Source organism: Lineus longissimus, chromosome 14 (genome assembly GCF_910592395.1).
Source record: "Lineus longissimus chromosome 14, tnLinLong1.2, whole genome shotgun sequence".
NCBI classification, from domain to species: Eukaryota; Metazoa; Nemertea; class Pilidiophora; order Heteronemertea; family Lineidae; genus Lineus; species Lineus longissimus.
The window spans coordinates 4913065-4932550 of NC_088321.1; the positions used below are offsets into that span (position 1 = coordinate 4913065).

The 19486-nt window shown below is 44.7% G+C and overlaps 2 protein-coding genes across 5 annotated transcripts in view; one reads left to right on the forward strand and one right to left on the reverse strand.

Moving 5' to 3' along the window:
- LOC135498621 (uncharacterized) overlaps positions 1-19486 on the forward strand; it is a 109564-nt gene that overhangs the window by 73494 nt on the left and 16584 nt on the right. The gene's annotated exons all lie outside the window — the stretch shown is intronic.
- LOC135499070 (uncharacterized) lies at positions 4479-18855 on the reverse strand. The gene is made up of 7 exons (XM_064789710.1): positions 18763-18855; positions 18407-18462; positions 18138-18231; positions 17781-17836; positions 9935-10174; positions 9247-9736; positions 4479-8987 (listed from the first exon to the last, which is right to left on the reverse strand). The coding sequence occupies exons 5-7, from the start codon at positions 10165-10167 to the stop codon at positions 8490-8492; spliced, it is 1221 nt and encodes a 406-aa protein (XP_064645780.1). The 5' UTR covers positions 10168-10174; positions 17781-17836; positions 18138-18231; positions 18407-18462; positions 18763-18855; the 3' UTR covers positions 4479-8489.

Consider the following 19486-nt stretch of genomic DNA (forward strand, 5'->3'; position numbering starts at 1 on the left):
ATGAGTTTGCCCTTATTTGCGGACATGATCGACTGACACCTGATAATGCATCGTTCAAACATGACCCATGAGTGCAATCGGTTTTTCGGACACCTTCCAAGGTATTCAGTAAATCAGAACCTTCGCTAAAGTATTAGTACAGAACGTGTTCTGAAAATTGACTAGACAGACGTTGGTCGATTACTTCTCCGGACGCAGAACCGCATGATCACCGATGAAGTATCTTGGGCACTCATGGCTTCTGTCTTGATACTGGGTATGTTTTGGGTAAGTTTTTAAGCATTGTAGACCGACCTAGAAGAAAATCAAAGGTATAAGTCCGGAAAAGAAGACGCTCTGTAACTTTATTGATCATCGATTGTCCAACGGGAGCGGCAGCCACCTGGTAAATTTTCAGTTAAAACCTTTTGATCGATCGCATGCATGATGAATACGCTGGCCGGTGTATATGATGCACGCTCAGAATACGTGGTGTCGTGGGAGAAGTAGTCCAGGCAGAAAGAAGTCCTAGTTGGTCCATAAAGCAGCAGAAGCACTTGTTCTCCTACAATGCAGATCAACCAAGCTACCGAGTGATTCGATGACAAGCAGCAGCTGTCGATCATCCACCACCAAGTCGTCTAGGTTCAGACAGAGGAAGTTTTAGAAGCTGAATTGGTGAAAACTCAACAGATTGCTGAGCAACAGATACAGGACGCTAGGATTCAAGCCGAGATAGCTCAAAAGGAGATCCACATTAGCATGAAGATACGGCGCCGATTGGTAGACTTGAGAGCAGAGATGTGCGCTGTGCAGTGATACTCTGAAGACGATCCAAAGTAGAAGAACGGTTGAAAGAAGCCGCTCGCCGAACAGGCATCATTGCCTTGTATCAACCCAATTTGGCAAGCCCGGCTTGAATTGCCAAACAGGTAAAATATTCTACTTTGTTTTGCGAGCCAGAGACTTTACAACACATTAGCCAAAATTAGAGCTGTGACGTCATATTTGAATTAATATGCGCATAATTAACAATGGCTGATTTCTCGCTCTCGATTCAATTTCTTTTACTAAACTCGTGTTCTTGTCAAAAATCGATGGACAGGAATATACACGTGTGTGTTATTTAAAGTAAGCGTAATAATTGCATTGGGTACATTGCTAAGGTCATTCGCTATAACTCCAGTAGTGTTGTTGACCGCTTTGCCATTTAATGGTAATGAGCTCTTCAACGACTATACATATTAATGAGTTCGGCTCTCCATTCAGGGTAAAAAAAGTCGGTGTTTGGTAAGCCAGGCTTGTCAATAGACACTTCCTTGAAAGAATGGGCAGATGAAGATTTTGGGGTGTAAAATCATATTCGATTCGGTCCAATTGTCGCCGAAAACGGATATGTTCAACCAGATAAGGGCGAGAAACCAAACCCGTTGTATCCCTGCACTGGTGAACTTACTCAGGATATGAGTGGTAAGCTTACGAAAGAAAGTCCAGAAGTCGTGCAGAGATCCACCAAATCAGCTGACATTGATGTGAAACAAGGGCTGCCACGTCTGTTGGTGAAGTTCAACGGGACTGGTCCATGCATACCCAAGGGATGATGCGAGATTACATCTTACTGCAAGGCACTGATGAAAGGGTTGCTTTTCAATCAAATCCACGCTGAATAACGTTGCAAAACCAGTTTCAGTCACAGTTTCATACATTGGAAGCTCAAGCATGTCAAGCTACAGTGGGTGAACCGTGGTGTCCATACACAAGACCTAGTTAACCACCATCGCCATGATATTCAGGGTCATGGTCATTCTAGACCAAGAGATGTATTATGTCAGAGTGCTCCAGCCGTCATTCATCACTCGAGCCAAGGTCATCAGAATTTAGGTCAAGGACATTTGGGAGAGAGAGACGGTTCAATTCACATGTTCAGAGACTTCCAGTCACTCCTCAGTATTAAAGCGAGGGGCATCATAATCCTGGTCAAGGTCATCCCATCTTAAGCCATTCGTTGTCCACCTGAAGGCTCTTCAGCGCGCCTTGAGCTGCCAAAGTCAGAGATAAAGGGCTTCGATGGAGACCCCTTGATTATGCCAGGTTTATGATGGCGTTTTAGCAGAATGTTGAGACAAGAACGTGTGACCCAGGTGAACTGTTCCAGCTTCTACGTAAACCTTGCCATGGAAGGGCCAGCGATGCCATTGCGAAATATGACATGCTTTTTTCAGACCAGAGGCTAAGCACGACATTTGGTTAAACTTCGGGCAACCTCATCTGATGACAATGGAATTTCAAAAAAAGCTGAAATCACAGGACGACATTAACTATATATGGTAACAGGCATGGAATGAGAAGGTTCGCCGAGTTATTGGAAACCACGTGTCTGTCTCTCCGTAGCGTTGATAAATAGAAGGGATTGGATCATCAGGCTACCTTTTGGACGCCGTTGCCAAGTTGCCGATGCAGGATCGTCGTGCTTGGCTGAGAGAGACCGCTTCGATCCGTGAAGAGTCGAAGAAAGTCAGTTTCGCCGATGCCTTTGATTTTGTCAAGAGACTCTTGCGAGAAGTGAATGATACTGAATTTGCAGCGTGAAGCATGATAAACGGAGGACCATTCACAAGGAGCGAGACAAACCACCAGCTGTGAAGGCGTACTTCATATCGAAGACAAAGACTTCTGATGCGACTAATTAAGGTGCATTCAATGCCCGTGCAGTGACGGTCCGGAGCACTGTATTTGATAGTGTTCTACCATCCGGAAACTTCCATGGAAACAGAGGCAGGAAAAGTCAAAGGAAAAGGGCTGTGTTGCAACTGTCTAAATGCTGATGAAAAAATCAGTCACAAAAACTCAGCCAAGAAAGGCCCTTCACCGAGGGAATGTACGATGACAGGATGCAGGTTAACATCGAAACACCATACCCTTCTAATTTTTGATTATGACGATTAAGAAAATGGCAGCAGCCCGACCAGCTCCATGACAATCAACAGCAATTTCTGCTCAGAGAAGCAGATTACAGGGTGTACTTCCTTGCCTTTCCAGTCATTATCAGGTCTCTAATCACTTGAAAAGAGATGAAAACCTTGGCAGGGATGGACTCCTACTCCAGCGTCTGTCTTTGCGAAGAAGACGTTTTGCAAGAACTGTCAGTCAAACAGGATAATAAGCGAGTTGAGTTGAAGACATTGAACGGAGTGAGTGCAGGCGTAATCACTACGTTCCGCCTCAGCATTTCAGGATTAGATGGCAACAGCTGGTTTGAGATTGCAGAACTTTTCTCATGGGAGAAATTGCCCATTGGGAACAAACATTTGCCAACCAAGTGAACCTGGTCAAATTAAGAGCATCTCAGATATCTACCGGTCGCAGACACTCCAGTTGGAAAGCTGAAGGTGTTAATTGAAGGCAACATCCCATCTGCCTACAAGCAACTTGAATGGAGAGAAGGACCGTGACCGGACCAGCCCATCGCTGTAAGTTTCCCATGGGACTGGACACTGCTTTGAGGTCCCACTGAATGTAATCATGTCTCTGTAAAAGAACAGGAGATCAGCGGGATGCTCATGAGCTAGATTAGCTGAACTTGATCGAGTTGGGACCAAGTATCATTTCGACAAGCCAACCTAAGCAAACGATCTGATGCGAATGAGATTCTAACTGACATCCCCAGCAAAAGAGAGCTGGCACGAAAAAGACTTGAGGGAATCAGGACAAAGCTGAAGAAAAGAAGATTGGTGAAAGAAAAACTGCCAGAATACGATGGCAATTGTGAACTCTTCAGAAAATACAGAGAGAATGGCTATGCTGATGAGATAGCGACCAATGTGCCTGCACAATATGTGCCCTTTCACCATGTGTATCACCCAGCAAAACCTGGAAAAATGAGGATCGTGTGGGACGCTGCCGCACGCCATGAGGATATACCTGATTTAATGACCATGTTTATGCAGGAGCAGAAAGCATGAATTCGCTGCTTGGTGACTTGATAAGGTTCATGGACTTGAGGAGAAGTAGCTTCCAAGTTGACATCAATGCGATGCATAATCAGATTTACATCAGGAGGCAACATCGGAATCTGATGAGACGAGGTTTCTGTAGTTCAAAGATGATGAATTGGATGCAGTGCCTGAAGAGTACCAGCTCCTCAACAATTACTTGGGTGGTACACATGCTCCTGCGATGGCAGGTTATGCAGTATAAGCGACATGTTTGGACAACAAGGACGATTTCCACCCAGAAGTATTAAGGTAGCAGGAAGGGTTGGGTGTTTGTGGTTTCTGAGTCTGAGGGGGTTGGTGTCTGTTGACTGTGCTTTAAGAGAGACTAGGCATGGCGCCAGTCTCTCTTAAAGCACAGTCAACAGGCATTTGGTCTAAGTATTTGGGTTTTGATTGTCATGGCTGTACCCCTGTAAAAGTCAGAGGAGGAGAAGTTTGGAATGATGAAAGCATTGAAGAAGAAGAAATGTTATTATTGAGGAAAGGAAAATTTATTATGAGACTAGAAGGCAGTGTCCTCACTTGATTATTTTGAAAATGGCGGTCTGAACACATTAAAAGGTGGAACATGGCATTTTATGGACTTTGAAGTGTTCCGCAGTTAAAGGGAGACTATAGGCAGCAGCTAGGTAGGCAAGATAAAGTCATACAAATTTGCCAATAGGGGTCAGTCATATCTCACAGTACGTGGAAATGTTCACACTTGTACATGGAATGTATTAACCCTTTTACTGCCGAAGTCGCACTTCTGCGACAACCATTATTTTCCGTTTACTGCCGAAGTCGCAAAAATGCGACATTCTGTGTATCACTAAAAATCAACAGATAACACGAAGACTAGCGTAGTTTTTCAAGAAGTTCGTAGATGGCGTTGTAGTACGATGATAGAGCTTGCAAATGGCGGCGCCCATGGTATATCGACCTGTACAACTTTTGGGAGAAAATTGAGTTTGAAGTTGGTGAAATGGCAAAAAGATTGTCACTGACGGAGGTTCTGGACGAACTAGATGTAGTGAATGATTCTGATTCAGGTGAGGAGTTCGTAGATAGTGATTCGGATCCAGAATACGATGTAAATAATGACGATGCTGAAAGCGATAGTGACAGTGTGTATAGCGATGTACATGACGATGTAGGCACTACACAGGGTGTCCCAGAAGTGCCAAATGTCCAACCTATGCCTAGGCCTGATTCTCCCATTGAGGACAATCCTGCTGATAGTGAAATGGATTCTGATGATGAGCAGGATGTTGTTCCTAATCCTGCTGCTCCTGCTGTAGCTGATGTTCTACAATAATCAAAGAGACGAGATGCGAAAACTTGATATTTTGAAAATTTCCGCACATGGATACCTCCTCTACCATGGCATTATTTCGCATTTTAGGCAGGACACAAACAAATTCAGGGTTCCCATTCAGGAAAAACAAAGAAAAGACATTATTACTATTGTTCAAACAGTTTTATTTGAAAAAAGAATTGAGTTTGAGTCAATTATAGTGTTTCTTTGAGATTTTTTGTCCGTCCTCATTATAAATTCAAGATGGCGGTATGCAAATTAGGTCAGAACTCCCAATTTTTTTACCCCAATTGAAAGAGGGGGTCATACTGAACAACTTTCATATACATTGTTTGGCTGTATCTCCAATGGTTTTCTCTCACTAGGCTGGTGAAATATGCTGCCTTAATTACTGTAAAAACAATAGAATCTACCGGCAGTTGGGGTTCATGGAAATTAAAATTGGCCGGCAGTAAAAGGGTTAAGAGCCGCATCAAACATGACCAAGTGCCCTTATTGGGCATATCAGTCATCAAAAGATAGTCAACCTCACCCCCCTGTCGCTGCCAATAGTCCCCCTTTAAAAAGTCAATTGAGGTGTATGACTCGAGCGTGTGAGCGATATTGACATGTTTAAAATTTGAAGAACGTATAACATATTTACAATGAGGAGATAACAATATCACTATTATCAGCAGTATTATGCATTCACTGTGGGAACATGTTGGCAAATGACTAGTCATGTGGATGAGTGGCGTACAGTAGTGTTCAGGAACTTGTGCATGGACAATGGAAGTGGATAATATGACTGACTTGAGAAGAGCAGGATGTTTTGAGCATAACCAAAAGGCTGCATAGAGGCGAGGAGAAGGCAAGAGGGAAATGACTTTAAATGTAGAAAATGTCCAAAAAAATGCTGAGCACTACTGTATATGATGAGTTTATGTTACCAACATGAGCAGTGAACAATATCAGCAGTGTTATGGCGCCAGTCTCTCTTAAAGCACAGTCAACAGGCATTTGGTGTCAGTATTTGGGTTTTGATTGTCATGACTGTACCCCTGTAAAAGTCAGAGGAGGAGAAGTTTGGAATGATGAAAGCATTGAAGAAGAAGAAATGTTATTATTGAGGAAAGCAAAATGTATTATGAGACTAGAAGGCAGTGTCCTCACTTGATTATTTTGAAAATGGCGGTCTGAACACATTAAAAGGTGGAACATGGCATTTTATGGACTTTGAAGTGTTCCGCAGTTAAAGGGAGACTATAGGCAGCAGCTAGGTAGGCAAGATAAAGTGATACAAATTTGCCAATAGGGGTCAGTCATATCTCACAGTACGTGGAAATGTTCACTTGTACATGGAATGTATTAAGAGCTGCATCAAACATGACCAAGTGCCCTTATTGGGCATATCAGTCATCAAAAGATAGTCAACCTCACCCCCCTGTCGCTGCCTATAGTCCCCCTTTAAAAAGTCAATTGAGGTGTATGACTCGAGCGTGTGAGCGATATTGACATGTTTAAAATTTGAACAACGTATAACATATTTACAATGAGGAGATAACAATATCACTATTATCAGCAGTACTAGCAGTGTACCCGTGGCGCAGGCAGGTTCAAATGGGCTATACCTTGAATAGATTGAATTGCAATGAAAATATAATGCAATATCAAAGGAGCAATATCGAAGAGACAAATTAAACCAACCATTTGTCCACAGACTCGGACCCTGTGGCGTGCTGTATGCGTGCATATAAAAGTAAATCAATTGGTCCGAATGAGATGATGAGGCAATGTGAATATACCTCGTTCCTTAGTCAGCAATATGCCCCTTTTTATACGGAGATGAAGGAGAACCCAGATAGGCCTTCATATGTCGGCCTCCAAATGGCTCGGACCAATTGCACTATCACTACTAAAACTTTAAAATGCGTGCTCCTCCTACATGTAGCATGATCTCGGGCAAGGCACTTAGTTGACAGGCAAGCTAGAAGTTCAGCACCGTGAGCAGCTCCTTGATAAGGCCATGCCAAGTTCAGAGTGCCTCTTCAGATACATCAAGTTTTGAAAGCTGTGGTGAGCACATAAACATACCATTGTAACCTTAATTTGAAAATCCCTTCATAATCAAGGGCTTGCTCTGGCTAATACAGTACCAATATACGATAGACCATCAATTTGACCCCAGCTCCTTACTGCGGGAAAACCCAAGTCCAGCAACCAAAAGTATCAAAATACATTTTTGTTTACATTTGAACTGCACACATGCGTTTGTTTACAATTTCTTTCCCGCGAAATCTCGAAGATCAGGTGACCTACAATCGTGGATTGAAAATAACATTAACCTTGGTTCAGCAGGTCAACACGTGTACAGGCTGTTCCAATCATCCCCCTATAGCCAGCCGTTCAACAGGTAGTGTTAGTCACCCCACAGGGAGTGCAGGTGATTCATTAATCCCCTGCATAACTGAACAGCAATGGCTTGGCTTCCGTGAGTGATAAGGAGAATTGACCGTGTCTGATTAAAAATCCCTCATTACTGCTCCGCTGAAGTAAATTTCCGAAAATAAACATGACGTTGCATCAGGATAACATATCACCTGCAAACGTGCAAAATTTCGAGACGAAACACGACCCCCAAATGGCACTTTAGCGAGCCGCCTTATAGTATTATGATATAGATTATGCATTCACTGTGGGAACATGTTGGCAAATGACTAGTCATGTGGATGAGTGGCGTACAGTAGTGTTCAGGAACTTGTGCATGGACAATGGAAGTGGATAATATGACTGACTTGGGAAGAGCAGGATGTTTTGAGCATAACCAAAAGGCTGCATAGAGGCGAGGAGAAGGCAAGAGGGAAATGACTTTAAATGTAGAAAATGTCCAAAAAAATGCTGAGCACTACTGTATATGATGAGTTTATGTTACCAACATGAGCAGTGAACAATATCAGCAGTGTTATGTTTTCCGTGTGGTAGGTTACCAGAAGTTGCCACAAACGGAGCAGCACTTTGAGGTAATTAGTCACATGGACGGTATGTAAATAGTGTATAATTTGAGCATTATGATTTGGTTGTACAGTACAGACTGTCTCCGGTGAGGCAAGAATGAGACATGATATCTGAAGAAAGGAATGTCTGATGTGGATTAAGTAAGAGCTGCGTAGTTTGAGATTCGATCGTTATGAAAGTCTATTCCCTGAACTGTGGTACATGATGGCCATGGTAGGAGTAAGTTAGTTGTCATCGGACACGTGCGAAGTTGGTGGTGTGCTTTGCTGCCTGGTTGATGTGCTTGAGCGCTGAATGACGAGGCTGGGTGCAGGGCGTTTTGGTCTCCTTGTTGTGGAACGTATGTCGGGCAGGTCTGGTGATTTTTGCCGGGATGTCGAAGGCGCCGGATTGTTCGCCAGGTCTGGTTGCGGTCGTCGTGCTGCTGTTGGCCTTTGGTTGTGGCCGATGCGCAATTGGCAGGGACGTTCGACTGCTATTTCAACTTGGAGGCGTGGATTGGCAATGTGTGGTAGGTGGTACAGTGGGGCGTCCTCGAGGATTGCAGCTGGTCGGACAGACGTGATGTGGAATGTGGGCGGCTGCACTTCTTCGTCGGTGGCTTTAATACCAGGCTTGTACCAGCCGCAGATTTCCCAAGAGATGTTGTTGGTAGCATAGTGCTGCAGCACATTAGTGATTGCTGCCCTGAATTCTAGCATGGGGATAGGTGTACTGGTTGTCTGCAAGAACAATGGTGATGTTGTTTAAAACATGGTGTTAATAGTTTCATTTCTGCATTCAGTGGGAGTTGGATGCTACATCTGGAGGTCAGGTTGTAAGACGTGAAGGTATGGCCAGTAACAGTTCCTGAATAAACATTATCATGGGTTTCGGTACTGTAAAAAAGAAAGGGTGGTTGAGGAAGGGTGCTGATGGTCTGCACTGATACGGTTGTGACAGTTGTTTTGGGGATGGACTATATGTGGTAGGCTGTCTTACCTTCATGGCAGCTGAGGTCAGGAACAACTTCGTGAAGTTAGTCGACTTGAACGCCACTCGTGATATGTTAGCTGTTGCTGAGGTGATGCGGCAGGATAGGAGGCGTGTGTTGATGTCCTCTGTAACTAATGCTGGGCATGGTGACGGCTCGTCATGCTGTCCATCACAAAGTTGTGCCCCGCAGCCAGTGATAATGTTGGCTTTTGTAATGCGGATATCAGCATTTGTGACGAAGATGGCCTTCGGTACCATTGTGTCCACATATTCCATGACATATGGTCGTGTTTGGCGGATCGTCATGGTGGGTTTCAGTGGGAGTAGTGGCTGTTCCACAGTCAGGGTCGGTACATTTTTGATGGATGATTTGCGCTCTGGTTCAAACAGACCAACAGTGGCTCCAACCCATGGCACATTCTGCACTTTGAAGAGGAGTTTGCTCTGTAGAGAAGTTTCTGTCATAATGTAGAAGAGGGATCCTTCTCTGATGTCTCTGAAAGGAGGTGAATAGGTGAGTATAGGAAGAATGGTGACTGCCTGTCATAGTGGTGGTTGTTACAAGGACATTAATTGTTTATGTCGACTAATATGTTCATGGAAATGTGATGAGGAATGTCATGTTTATGGGAATGTGATGACAATAGTTTGGGCCAATTTAGCTTGGTGCAGAGTGTTGATGTTGTCTACTAACCTCAGGAGGATTAGCCTGTCATACGGCTTGTCCAGTTTGCTTGCTTTTCCAGGCTGTGTGGGCTTGCGTGATTTGTTTTTCTTTATTTTCAGGATTTCTGCTGTCATGCGTGATTCATCGGAGAGATCCGGGTTGGCAACGAGTTCACTGATGGTGATGTCTTGTATGTTTTGGTTGTTGAAAATGTCAATGGCTCCTTGTACGTCCCCGTGTTCAATGTATTGGGCCAGCATGGTTGTACTGAAATGAGAATGTAAGAGAAATATTGGAACATTTAAAAGACGCCATAAGGTGGATATTTTACAATGCAAAGGATATTGTATGTGAGGAGCCTTTTGCTGGTTCATATGGAGATATAAATGCCTGGATTATGATCTGGAAAGGAATGGATTTTGTTAATAACAATACATGGAGAGGGAATGTTTGTACCTGTTGGTTATTTTAGTGCTGCAGGTTCTACAAGATGTTTCCCAGTTGTTCCCATATGAGTTGTGGGTGTCTTGCACGGAACGTGTTGAAGACGATGCGGCCATTTGTTAGGATGCTTCGTGTGTTAGGGGCAGCATCCCTTCCATTGAAGCGGTGCCACATGGATTCGAACCGTTTTCGTTGAGTAATGTTCTCTGCATCCAGAGCCGTGCCAGGGAAGCGATATATGACAACAAAGCATCGCCAAGGACACAAGTTAGGATTGTTTGTGAGAGCCGCTCCGTAGCCTGTGTTATGTTGTCTGAGGCGTCTGTTGATATTGCTGGTTTCGCCGACATAAGCATATTCTCTATTTTGTGTGCTTACTAACATGTACACTACACCAACGTCTGCTTGCGGCAAGTGGAATGGTGGTGGTGGAATTGGGTTGTTGCTATGGTTTAGTTCTGGTGCAACTGCCTGTGACTGTATTGCGTGCAGTACATGGTCAATATGATTTGTCCATGGGGGAGTCTGCTCCAACAATTTCCTTTGTGCCAGCATAGTGTCATCATGATCTTGGGAAACAAAGATGATGTTGTCCAATGTACGCACTCGGCTAATAAGAACCAGGAGTTGTTGCCTGTCCCACAGTCTGTAGCGATGATTTTGTAGTGAGATTTGGGTAGCAATCTTGGAACATGTTTCGCCAAGAGCTCGATGAACAGTTATGCTTGCATAGTAGGTCACACGGTATTGTGTGCGGCGTGCCTTTGCCTTCCCATTACCAACGAGGATTAGAGGACATGGAGTTGGTTTGAGGCTGAATCTTTCCCAGCCAGGCATGTCTGGGATGTCGTGTGCATTGACATTGCGTTCTCCAGGTGGGACAAGTTTAAGCCACAACTTGTGGTTTTCGCCATGCGGCAGTTCTTGTACTATACAAAGTTGTCCTTGTGAGAAGCGGGGCAAGGTGCGTGTGGAATTGGGGTTGTTGTATGTTAAACGAAGGATTTGATTAATGAAGAGGACTAATTTGGCTTTTTCTGCGCAATGCTTTGATAGTTGGTTTTGTACTGTTGCATTGGCCTTCGACCAGATTCCAGTTGAACTTTCGGCCTCATCATAGGCTGCATATGTGGCAGAAGTGACTGTTGGGTCGCTAACATTTTTCTCTAAGTAGTTCTGTTCTATTTCCTGACATGCAGCTTTTGTGCCAACAATTTTCAGAGCATCATCTGGGACATCTGACCACGAGGGGACACTGTGAGGCAGGCACCTGCGTTGCAGGATGTGGAGAATATCTTCGACTTGGTCGTCAGGTATTGTAGTAGTGCGCATACAGTCAATGATGAATTGCAGGTCAGCGTCGCATGCAGATCGTACGAACTTGGACATTGGTATCAGTTTGAAGGAGCATATCATGTGGTGACTAGTCCAGATGGGTGTTCCCTTCACTGGTGGTAGCTGATGTGGATCGCCGGATGCTATAATTGTAACACCACCAAATGGAGCTTGGCACTGACGAATGATTCTGAGTAAGGTGTCGATGACGGCTAGCATGTCTGCTGAAAGAAGACCTATTTCTTCGAAGAAGAGGAGTTGCAGCTTCTGTAGAAAGGCAAGCCTTACTGGGTATCTCTGGAGTTGACTGAGAGCTTTTTGAACAATGTACTGAACAGTGTAGAAGTTGTTCTGAAGGACTGGTATACCGAAGACCATGTGTATATGCGTTCCGCCTAATTGCCTGGCTCGTTCGGAAGTGACAGCTACAAGTAATGTGGGTATGTTAAGTGATAGTGCATATGTGTTGGCGATGAGGAGGATGTGTGTTTTTCCGCAGCCTGGTGGTCCAAGTAAAATGTAGGATAATTGGTTGTTGTGCCGCTGTGACGAGCTGTCAATGGCAGTCGCACACACTTGAAGTGCATGGGTTTGTTCAATGAAACTTTCTTCACTCTGTCCTTGGGCCTGAAGTACACGTGGTTGGAAGGCAATCGCACCAAGCTTGAAGTCGTCAATGGATGGGAAGTCGGGAATGAGCTGCTCGCTCAAAATGTCTATAGCACTATTTCTGATGAACTGCTGGTATTGTTGAAGAGCGGCTTTTGCAGCATCCTCAATTTCCGCATCTGTTGCCTTGGGCAGTGGGGAGTCTGCGACTGTGCCGAGGAGAATAGTTTGTAACGCTTGGAGTGCATCTGCCAGAATTTTGGAGAATGTTCGTGACCCAACTGGTTGCCAAATGAGTTGTTCTAATACATAGCGGCGTGCGAGGCTTTTCACATCATTTTCGGTTGGCACCTGCTGTTGTAGTAACTGAGCATTGTGAAAGGATGCCACCATATTAGGAGCACTGTATAAGTCCAGTTCCGTAACAAACTCGCCCATTGTAAGCAGGATGTGCACAAAGAATGCTGGTATGTTGGATGGACTAGGACTGTGCAGCACGACAACATTGCGCTTGGTTTTGGTTGTGTCAACGAAACGTAGGTAGTGGTCAGTGTGGAGTAGGTTCTGACGGTCGGCTGTGAGTGGTAAGAAGATATGAGCATATAGTTGCTGGGCTATAGTTGCGTGGTCATCATTTGGAGATGTTGTGATCTCATAGATATAATTTGCTGCCTCGAGTACATGCGCATGCCTGAGTTTGACAGTACGGCCAGTGCCATCTAGCCAGTAGGAAAGACTGAGAACTGGATCAGTTGTCGCCTTTTGGTTCCTTTCCCATGTGAACCACCTGAGGTACAATTCCAAGTTGCAGAAAATAGTGAGTTCAGGAGGGCGTATAGAAAACGAACTGGTGGTGTCTAAGTAGAAGTTGCCTTCCTGATATGACTGAATAGCTGTTTCCTGTGAGGGTGTGAAGTGGCGCCAATTCGGATAGTTCATTCGTTGTTCCACAGTGTCTGGGACTCCTCCTCCCCCTTCTTGTCGTTCTCTTTTCTTTGGTGCACATTTCTTGACAATGGCGTAGCGGTATTCTGGAGCTTTGGTGGAGGCGTTTGTGTAATCACAGCTGGCAAGTACATATGGGAACTGTAAGGAGTACCAGATCATCTCTGTGAGTGGTAATTCTCGCCCTAAGGTCCCCGATCGTTGATTGGCATTGTGTAGTCGTTGGCCTGTTATCTTTGAGTTCACGAGGGGGTGAGCTTCCACATGGACTGCATTACCAGAAGTTGACGGATGGACACTAACATGCCTTTTTTCATCACTGCCAGCTGCGTACTTTGCGAGGTAGGATACCTGAAACTTTCGATCGCAGACCTGTACATTGGTTGAAGCTTTCATCGCAACGAAGAGCCTGGGTACAGTTGGTACAAAGTGTTCATCTGGTTGTGCTGGATAATGCCACATGCCAGCAGAGAATTCTGGTCCTGTGTACCAGTGGTGTTTACATGGACATAGTGTTGCTAAGTCGAGATATGCTAGGCGATCGTAAGTGGCATCATCATATAGGTTTGTGGCGCTGTTGAAAGAGTAATGGAAGCTAGGCGAATGTCGTGGCACACGACAGATTAGGGTATCATCGTTCCCCTTTCGTTTCATGCAACGACTGTTAGCCATTAAGCAGCTGTGCTGTTGAAGTGTTGATGCTGCTTGTTGCAGGTGAGTATAGTCCGCATCATTCTGAACCAGGCCGTCTTGGAGGAGAGTTTGGAAATCTGTTCCTGCATCCGTTGACCACATGGTAGCATTAGAGCAACGTACACGGGACAAAGTTTTGCTGGTGGGCTCATCTGCAACAGTAATGCCTGCATGAACGTGTGGGCGATTGCCCAAAGCTCCAGCGCTTTGGAACTCGAATCGCATCCAAGAAGATTTAACTGGTCCCAGGATTTGTTCATGGCTGCTTGTGATGTAATGCCAAATGTAGTGAACTGTTCGTTCCCATGCCCTGGTAAGGAGAACGGAGTAGTTTTGCAGAAGGTGTGCAAGGCTGATAGCCTCATTTCTGGTTGCCTCTTTGGTAATTGCTGCTCGAAGTGGTGCGACACCTGGAGTGCCACTGTCGTTACAGGTGAAGGTGAGGAAGTAGGTCCAAGCACCCTCAGTACGCAGTGTTGCTACTAAACGATTCACCTGCTTTTTGGCATCTAGTTCATCGAATTTGAGCAAGCTCTCCTGGGCGTCAGGAAAAATTTTCTGGGTGTTTCTCACAATAGCCTCTAAGCCTCGATGACAGGCGACAGCTGCTGAGTTGCGGTTTAGATCACTGTTGAGAAGTGTGTCAAAGGCGAATTGCAAGTAGCTGTAATCATGAGAGGTCAGGATGCTGTTGTCCAAAATTCGAACTGTCATGTGATCTTTAAGGGATGGCAAGACTTTCAGGTGATTGTGGTGAGTGACATTGGTGAAGAGTGCTGAAGGCAACGCTCCTACAACGGAGTTGTTATGCGTAGTCCAGAAAATACGTGGGAACATCATACCCTCTGGATATATGAGTGGTACACTCCAGTCAGGCGATGAGCTGCAAACATTCTGCAACATTTGTAATGTCGCCAAAGGAGGCTTTTGAGATGTTGCAGTTCGTGTCATGACACGGAGATGATGGTTCAGGTAGAAATGGCCAGAAGTAGCAGAACTGGAGTCGGCAGCAAAGAGTGGTGTTACGCTGGTGTCAGTGATTACTGGACAGTAGTCATCATCTTCATTTGTTGCGCCGAGTGGATAAAGTGTGGACGGGTCAGTGAGGTGACTTGTTTCGCCTGGTGTGTCCATCTCATCCACGAACTGTACTCTGTAGTCATTAGGTGCATCATCGACGTCAGATGGGGTGTTCAAGTGGTGTTGGTGGTTCACAGCAGATGCTGCATGCCCGTCATTTGATGTCTGGACGAACGGGCCATAATGGCCCACTGTAAATGTGTGGGAGTCAGTGTTGCTGAATGCCGCTTTGAAATGCTTGCTGCAGACGCCAATGGTGCACTGTTGGTCTGGAAAACCATGTGGGCAACACCAGTGAATTGGACTGGTACAGGTTGGAACTGAACATTGAATATGCTGGTGGTGACGCTTTCTGATGAGAAGTTGGTCGTGACTGATGCAGTATCCTTGGACTTGTCCACAGCATCGTTCAATCATTGCTCTCTGAGCTGGCTTGATTCTGTACTTAGCACGTACATAAACAAGTAAGAGGTGCTGTCCTGGGTTCATGTCATGCTGCATTGTCCCACATGATTGCCAAGTAGAGACGTCCTCAAACCATCTTGAACTGAAGAAGCAATGTGCATTTACTGTCATCCCAAGCATGAGGCGCCATGTGCCGTGGTGAAGTTCAGTTGGCGCATGTGCAGGTGGATCAGGTGGGAGGTGGTCACGCCTGGTGACGAGTATTATATTGTCATTGTCATTAGACCTTGGAAGTGTTTGTAGGTCATTGACTGTGTTAATTGTAATAGCCTGTACTCCGGTACAGAAGTCCTGCAGCGATGTAGCTAACTGTTCATGGATACTGTTGGAATTGGATGTTGGTTGCAGGGAATCTAGAGCCTGTCGTTCCTTTTGCGTTAGGTCTTTGCTGCAGTTGGAATGAATGAAACGCTGGATGGCAGTGGTGAGGTGACGTTGTGGTGCGACGTTGACTGTAGATTTCCATATAGCTGTAAGTAAGGCCTCATATAAGTGGGTGCTGTTCATGAATGCCGTGATCAGTGCATATTTGAATTTGCCCAGTGGCCTGGCAATGCGGTGGCCAAGAAATTGTGCTGGTGAAATAAGAAATGGGGAGTGCCCACTTGCTGTGGCTGGATGTACAATAATCGCACAGTCCTTGGGTTCAGCAGAAACTGTTGAAGGATCACCTTCAGCTCGGTTGAGGCCAGTGCTACGTGTTTTAGCATTATTATATGCCTGTGAAAGCAGGAATGCATCTTCGACATGGACATATGTCCCTGAATCTTTATGTTCTTGGACAAGGTGTGGTGGGGGTTTGCGGTCATGGGCGGAGTAGTGTTCGAGGAGTGGTGATACAGTTGTCGCCAAATGTGAACTTTGCTGAGCGAAATGTTTTATTTCTGGACGATTTGCCAGCACGAGACCTTTAGCCAGGGCTATATCCTCACTCGTGTGGTATGTGTCGACCTTTGGTACGATTTTGAATGTTGATAAACCGGCGGTGCTGCCTGTTTGCTGGTAAACGGGAAAGGATGTATTGCAGGAGTTGGACTGACCAATACGAATGTTGTTGCCAGTTATGACTGCAGGTGCCATAACATCTGGAGCCAAGGGAGCCACATTTCTCAGAATAGGGTTGGAAGGCACATGTAACCAGGCCATGTCTGAGTGAGCATGTACTGATGGAGCACACATCAATATACAGAGAGTGTTGTCCTTGTCTACCAAAAGAGTGGGAGCTGCTGTCCACTGTAAGTCATGGTGGGGTTTTAACCAATCGGAACGAGCACCACTGAAGAAATATGGATCAGCATCAAATGATTTAAAGTGTTCCGCAATCCTACTGAAGAAGTGGACTGCTGGGACAGCTCGCAGTTTACCACGATGCAGATCATCCGGGAACATGAAGCAACCCATAGGACACCTAACAATTGGGTAACAGAATTCGTTCAGGGCTGAAGTTAACTGACCCAGTTGACCACTTTGTATGCATTCATGAAAAGTGCCGAGTTGTTTAGTAACATCCTGAAAATGTGGCTGCAGGTGTTGGGATCGTTGCATTTCAGCTGTCCAAATGTCCAGCACTGGTAGCCACGAGTCTCTGAGGGGGTGAGGAAGGAAGTGCATAAGTCTTTCACTATTTGCATACCCAGGTTTACTGAGGCATGTCCATACCACAGCAGGCCAACAATCCGCCCATATAGCAGTGCGGAGTTTCTGTGTTGGAGGGCAGACAGAGGAGCAGCATTGATGACAAACCAGCTGACCAGGTACCATACCACATTTGTCACCATATTGGCGCTTGATGATATGTTTGTTGTACGAATTGTCTGCATTTAATTCCTTTAGAGTGATGGGGTAGTGAAGAGTTGATGTGCGATGGCAAATAGCACAGTTGTTCATTGCATGACAGCTGAAAATGAATGTGATATCATAGAACTGAGGCGTTTGCAATGAGACTATAGGTGAAGTAGACGCAAGGAGTGAAATGAGCCATCTTCCAGTGACTAATATACAGAGTAAGGGCACTGGGTGTTCTTAGATTCAGCATTGAATGCATTCCTTGTACAAGCGTGAATAGTGTGGACATACAGTGAGAGGTGAGAGACCCCTATTGACTACTTCTTGTAACTTTATGTTGGATATTATATTAGTATTGAACTTCTAGTCATGGAATATGAAGAAATTGAAGTTGTAGGCATGGAATATGAAAAATTATTCAACGGTGAAAGACATTATTCCATGAGGCTTTGCCGTGATCGCAAAGGACGCAACGCGATTGGTTCACATGCTAATGAGGTATGATAATGATAATTACCTCTATAATGCTACTTGGATAGCAACAGTGCAACAGTGGTCTATGTCAATGTGTGCCTGTAATGTCAATGAAAGTATGATGAGGTGATGACGATAGTGCAATTATTTAATATTGGCAAGAGATCATACTACAACATAGGTCTTGTTTTTGACAGATGACTGTGCGACATTCCCATTGGGTCTTGTTAGAGTCAGCGCTGCATGTATTCCTTGTACAAGCTTGAATAGTTGTGACGGACTTTGAGGGGTGAGAGACCCCTATCGGCTACTTCGTCTAACTTTATCTTGCCTACCTAGCTGCTAGCAATATTGGCCCTTTATCAAGACTGAAACCCACTGTGCGGGGCTAAGAAATTACCTTTATAATCCTTTATAATGTTTATAATCCTATAACCTTTATAATCCTAGTTGGATAACTAGTTGGATAACTGTGGATATCTGTGGATGTGTGCCTGTAATGATAATGAAAGTATCATGAGGTGATGACGATAGTGGAATGACGAAATATTGGAAAGAGATCTATTCCTAGAAGAACATATGTCCTGTTTTCCATGAGGCTTTGCCGTGATCGCAAAGGACGCAACGCGATTGGTTCACATGCTAATGAGGTATGATAATGATAATTACCTCTATAATGCTACTTGGATAGCAACGGTGCAACAGTGGTCTATGTCAATGTGTGCCTGTAATGTCAATGAAAGTATGATGAGGTGATGACGATAGTGCAATTATTTAATATTGGCAAGAGATCATACTACAACATAGGTGTTGTTTTGACAGATGACTGTGCGACATTCCCATTGGGTCTTGTTAGAGTCAGCGCTGCATGTATTCCTTGTACAAGCTTGAATAGTTGTGACGGACTTTGAGGGGTGAGAGACCCCTATCGGCTACTTCGTCTAACTTTATCTTGCCTACCTAGCTGCTAGCAATAGTGGCCCTTTATCAAGACTGAAACCCACTGTGCGGGGCTAAGAAATTACCTTTATAATCCTTTATAATGTTTATAATCCTATAACCTTTATAATCCTAGTTGGATAACTAGTTGCATAACTGTGGATATCTGTGGATGTGTGCCTGTAATGATAATGAAAGTATCATGAGGTGATGACGATAGTGGAATTACGAAATATTGGAAAGAGATCTATTCCTAGAAGAACATATGTCCTGTTTTGACTACGTGGCGCATTTTAGAATCAGCAGTGAGCACTGTGTGTAACATGGTGGAGGCAGCGGAGATAATATCTGTGTCGAAAGTATTGTTATAGGGCCTTCCCTAGGCCCATGGGGTTAAATTTACAATCCACGATTGAAAAGACGTAAACTGTGTCGAAAGTATTGTTATAGGGCCTTCCCTAGGCCCATGGGGTTAAATTTACAATCCACGATTGAAAAGACGTAGTTTGATCGCATTCAACTATTGAACAGTTGTGTTCCTTTAGTCAACCGATGACCTTTTGTTGGGCCATGATCGGGGATTGTAAACTGTAAATGTATTATGGACTGGGAGACGGGGGAAACACAAGTGAAATAGACCAAAACAAGTGATTTTGGGGCTTTGGTTTAGACGCATGCCCCACATGCGCCATGCGGGATTATACGGTTCATGTGAACTTGTTGACATCTATCTACATGATCTAGTGCTGTTATTGGTCATGGACATGGTAGGCCTAATCATCATGGCTATATGTTTCAGGAAAAGCTCGG

Coding starts and splice junctions, on each gene's coding strand:
- LOC135499070 (XM_064789710.1), bottom strand. CDS start 10,167: ATGCTGGCCCAATACATTGAACACGGGGACGTACAAGGAGCCATTGAC. Junction 9,737..9,934: donor GACAGGCTAATCCTCCTGAG/GTTAGTAGACAA, acceptor ACCTCCTTTCAG/AGACATCAGAGAAGGATCCC. Junction 8,988..9,246: donor TGACCTCAGCTGCCATGAAG/GTAAGACAGCCT, acceptor TTGTTCTTGCAG/ACAACCAGTACACCTATCCC.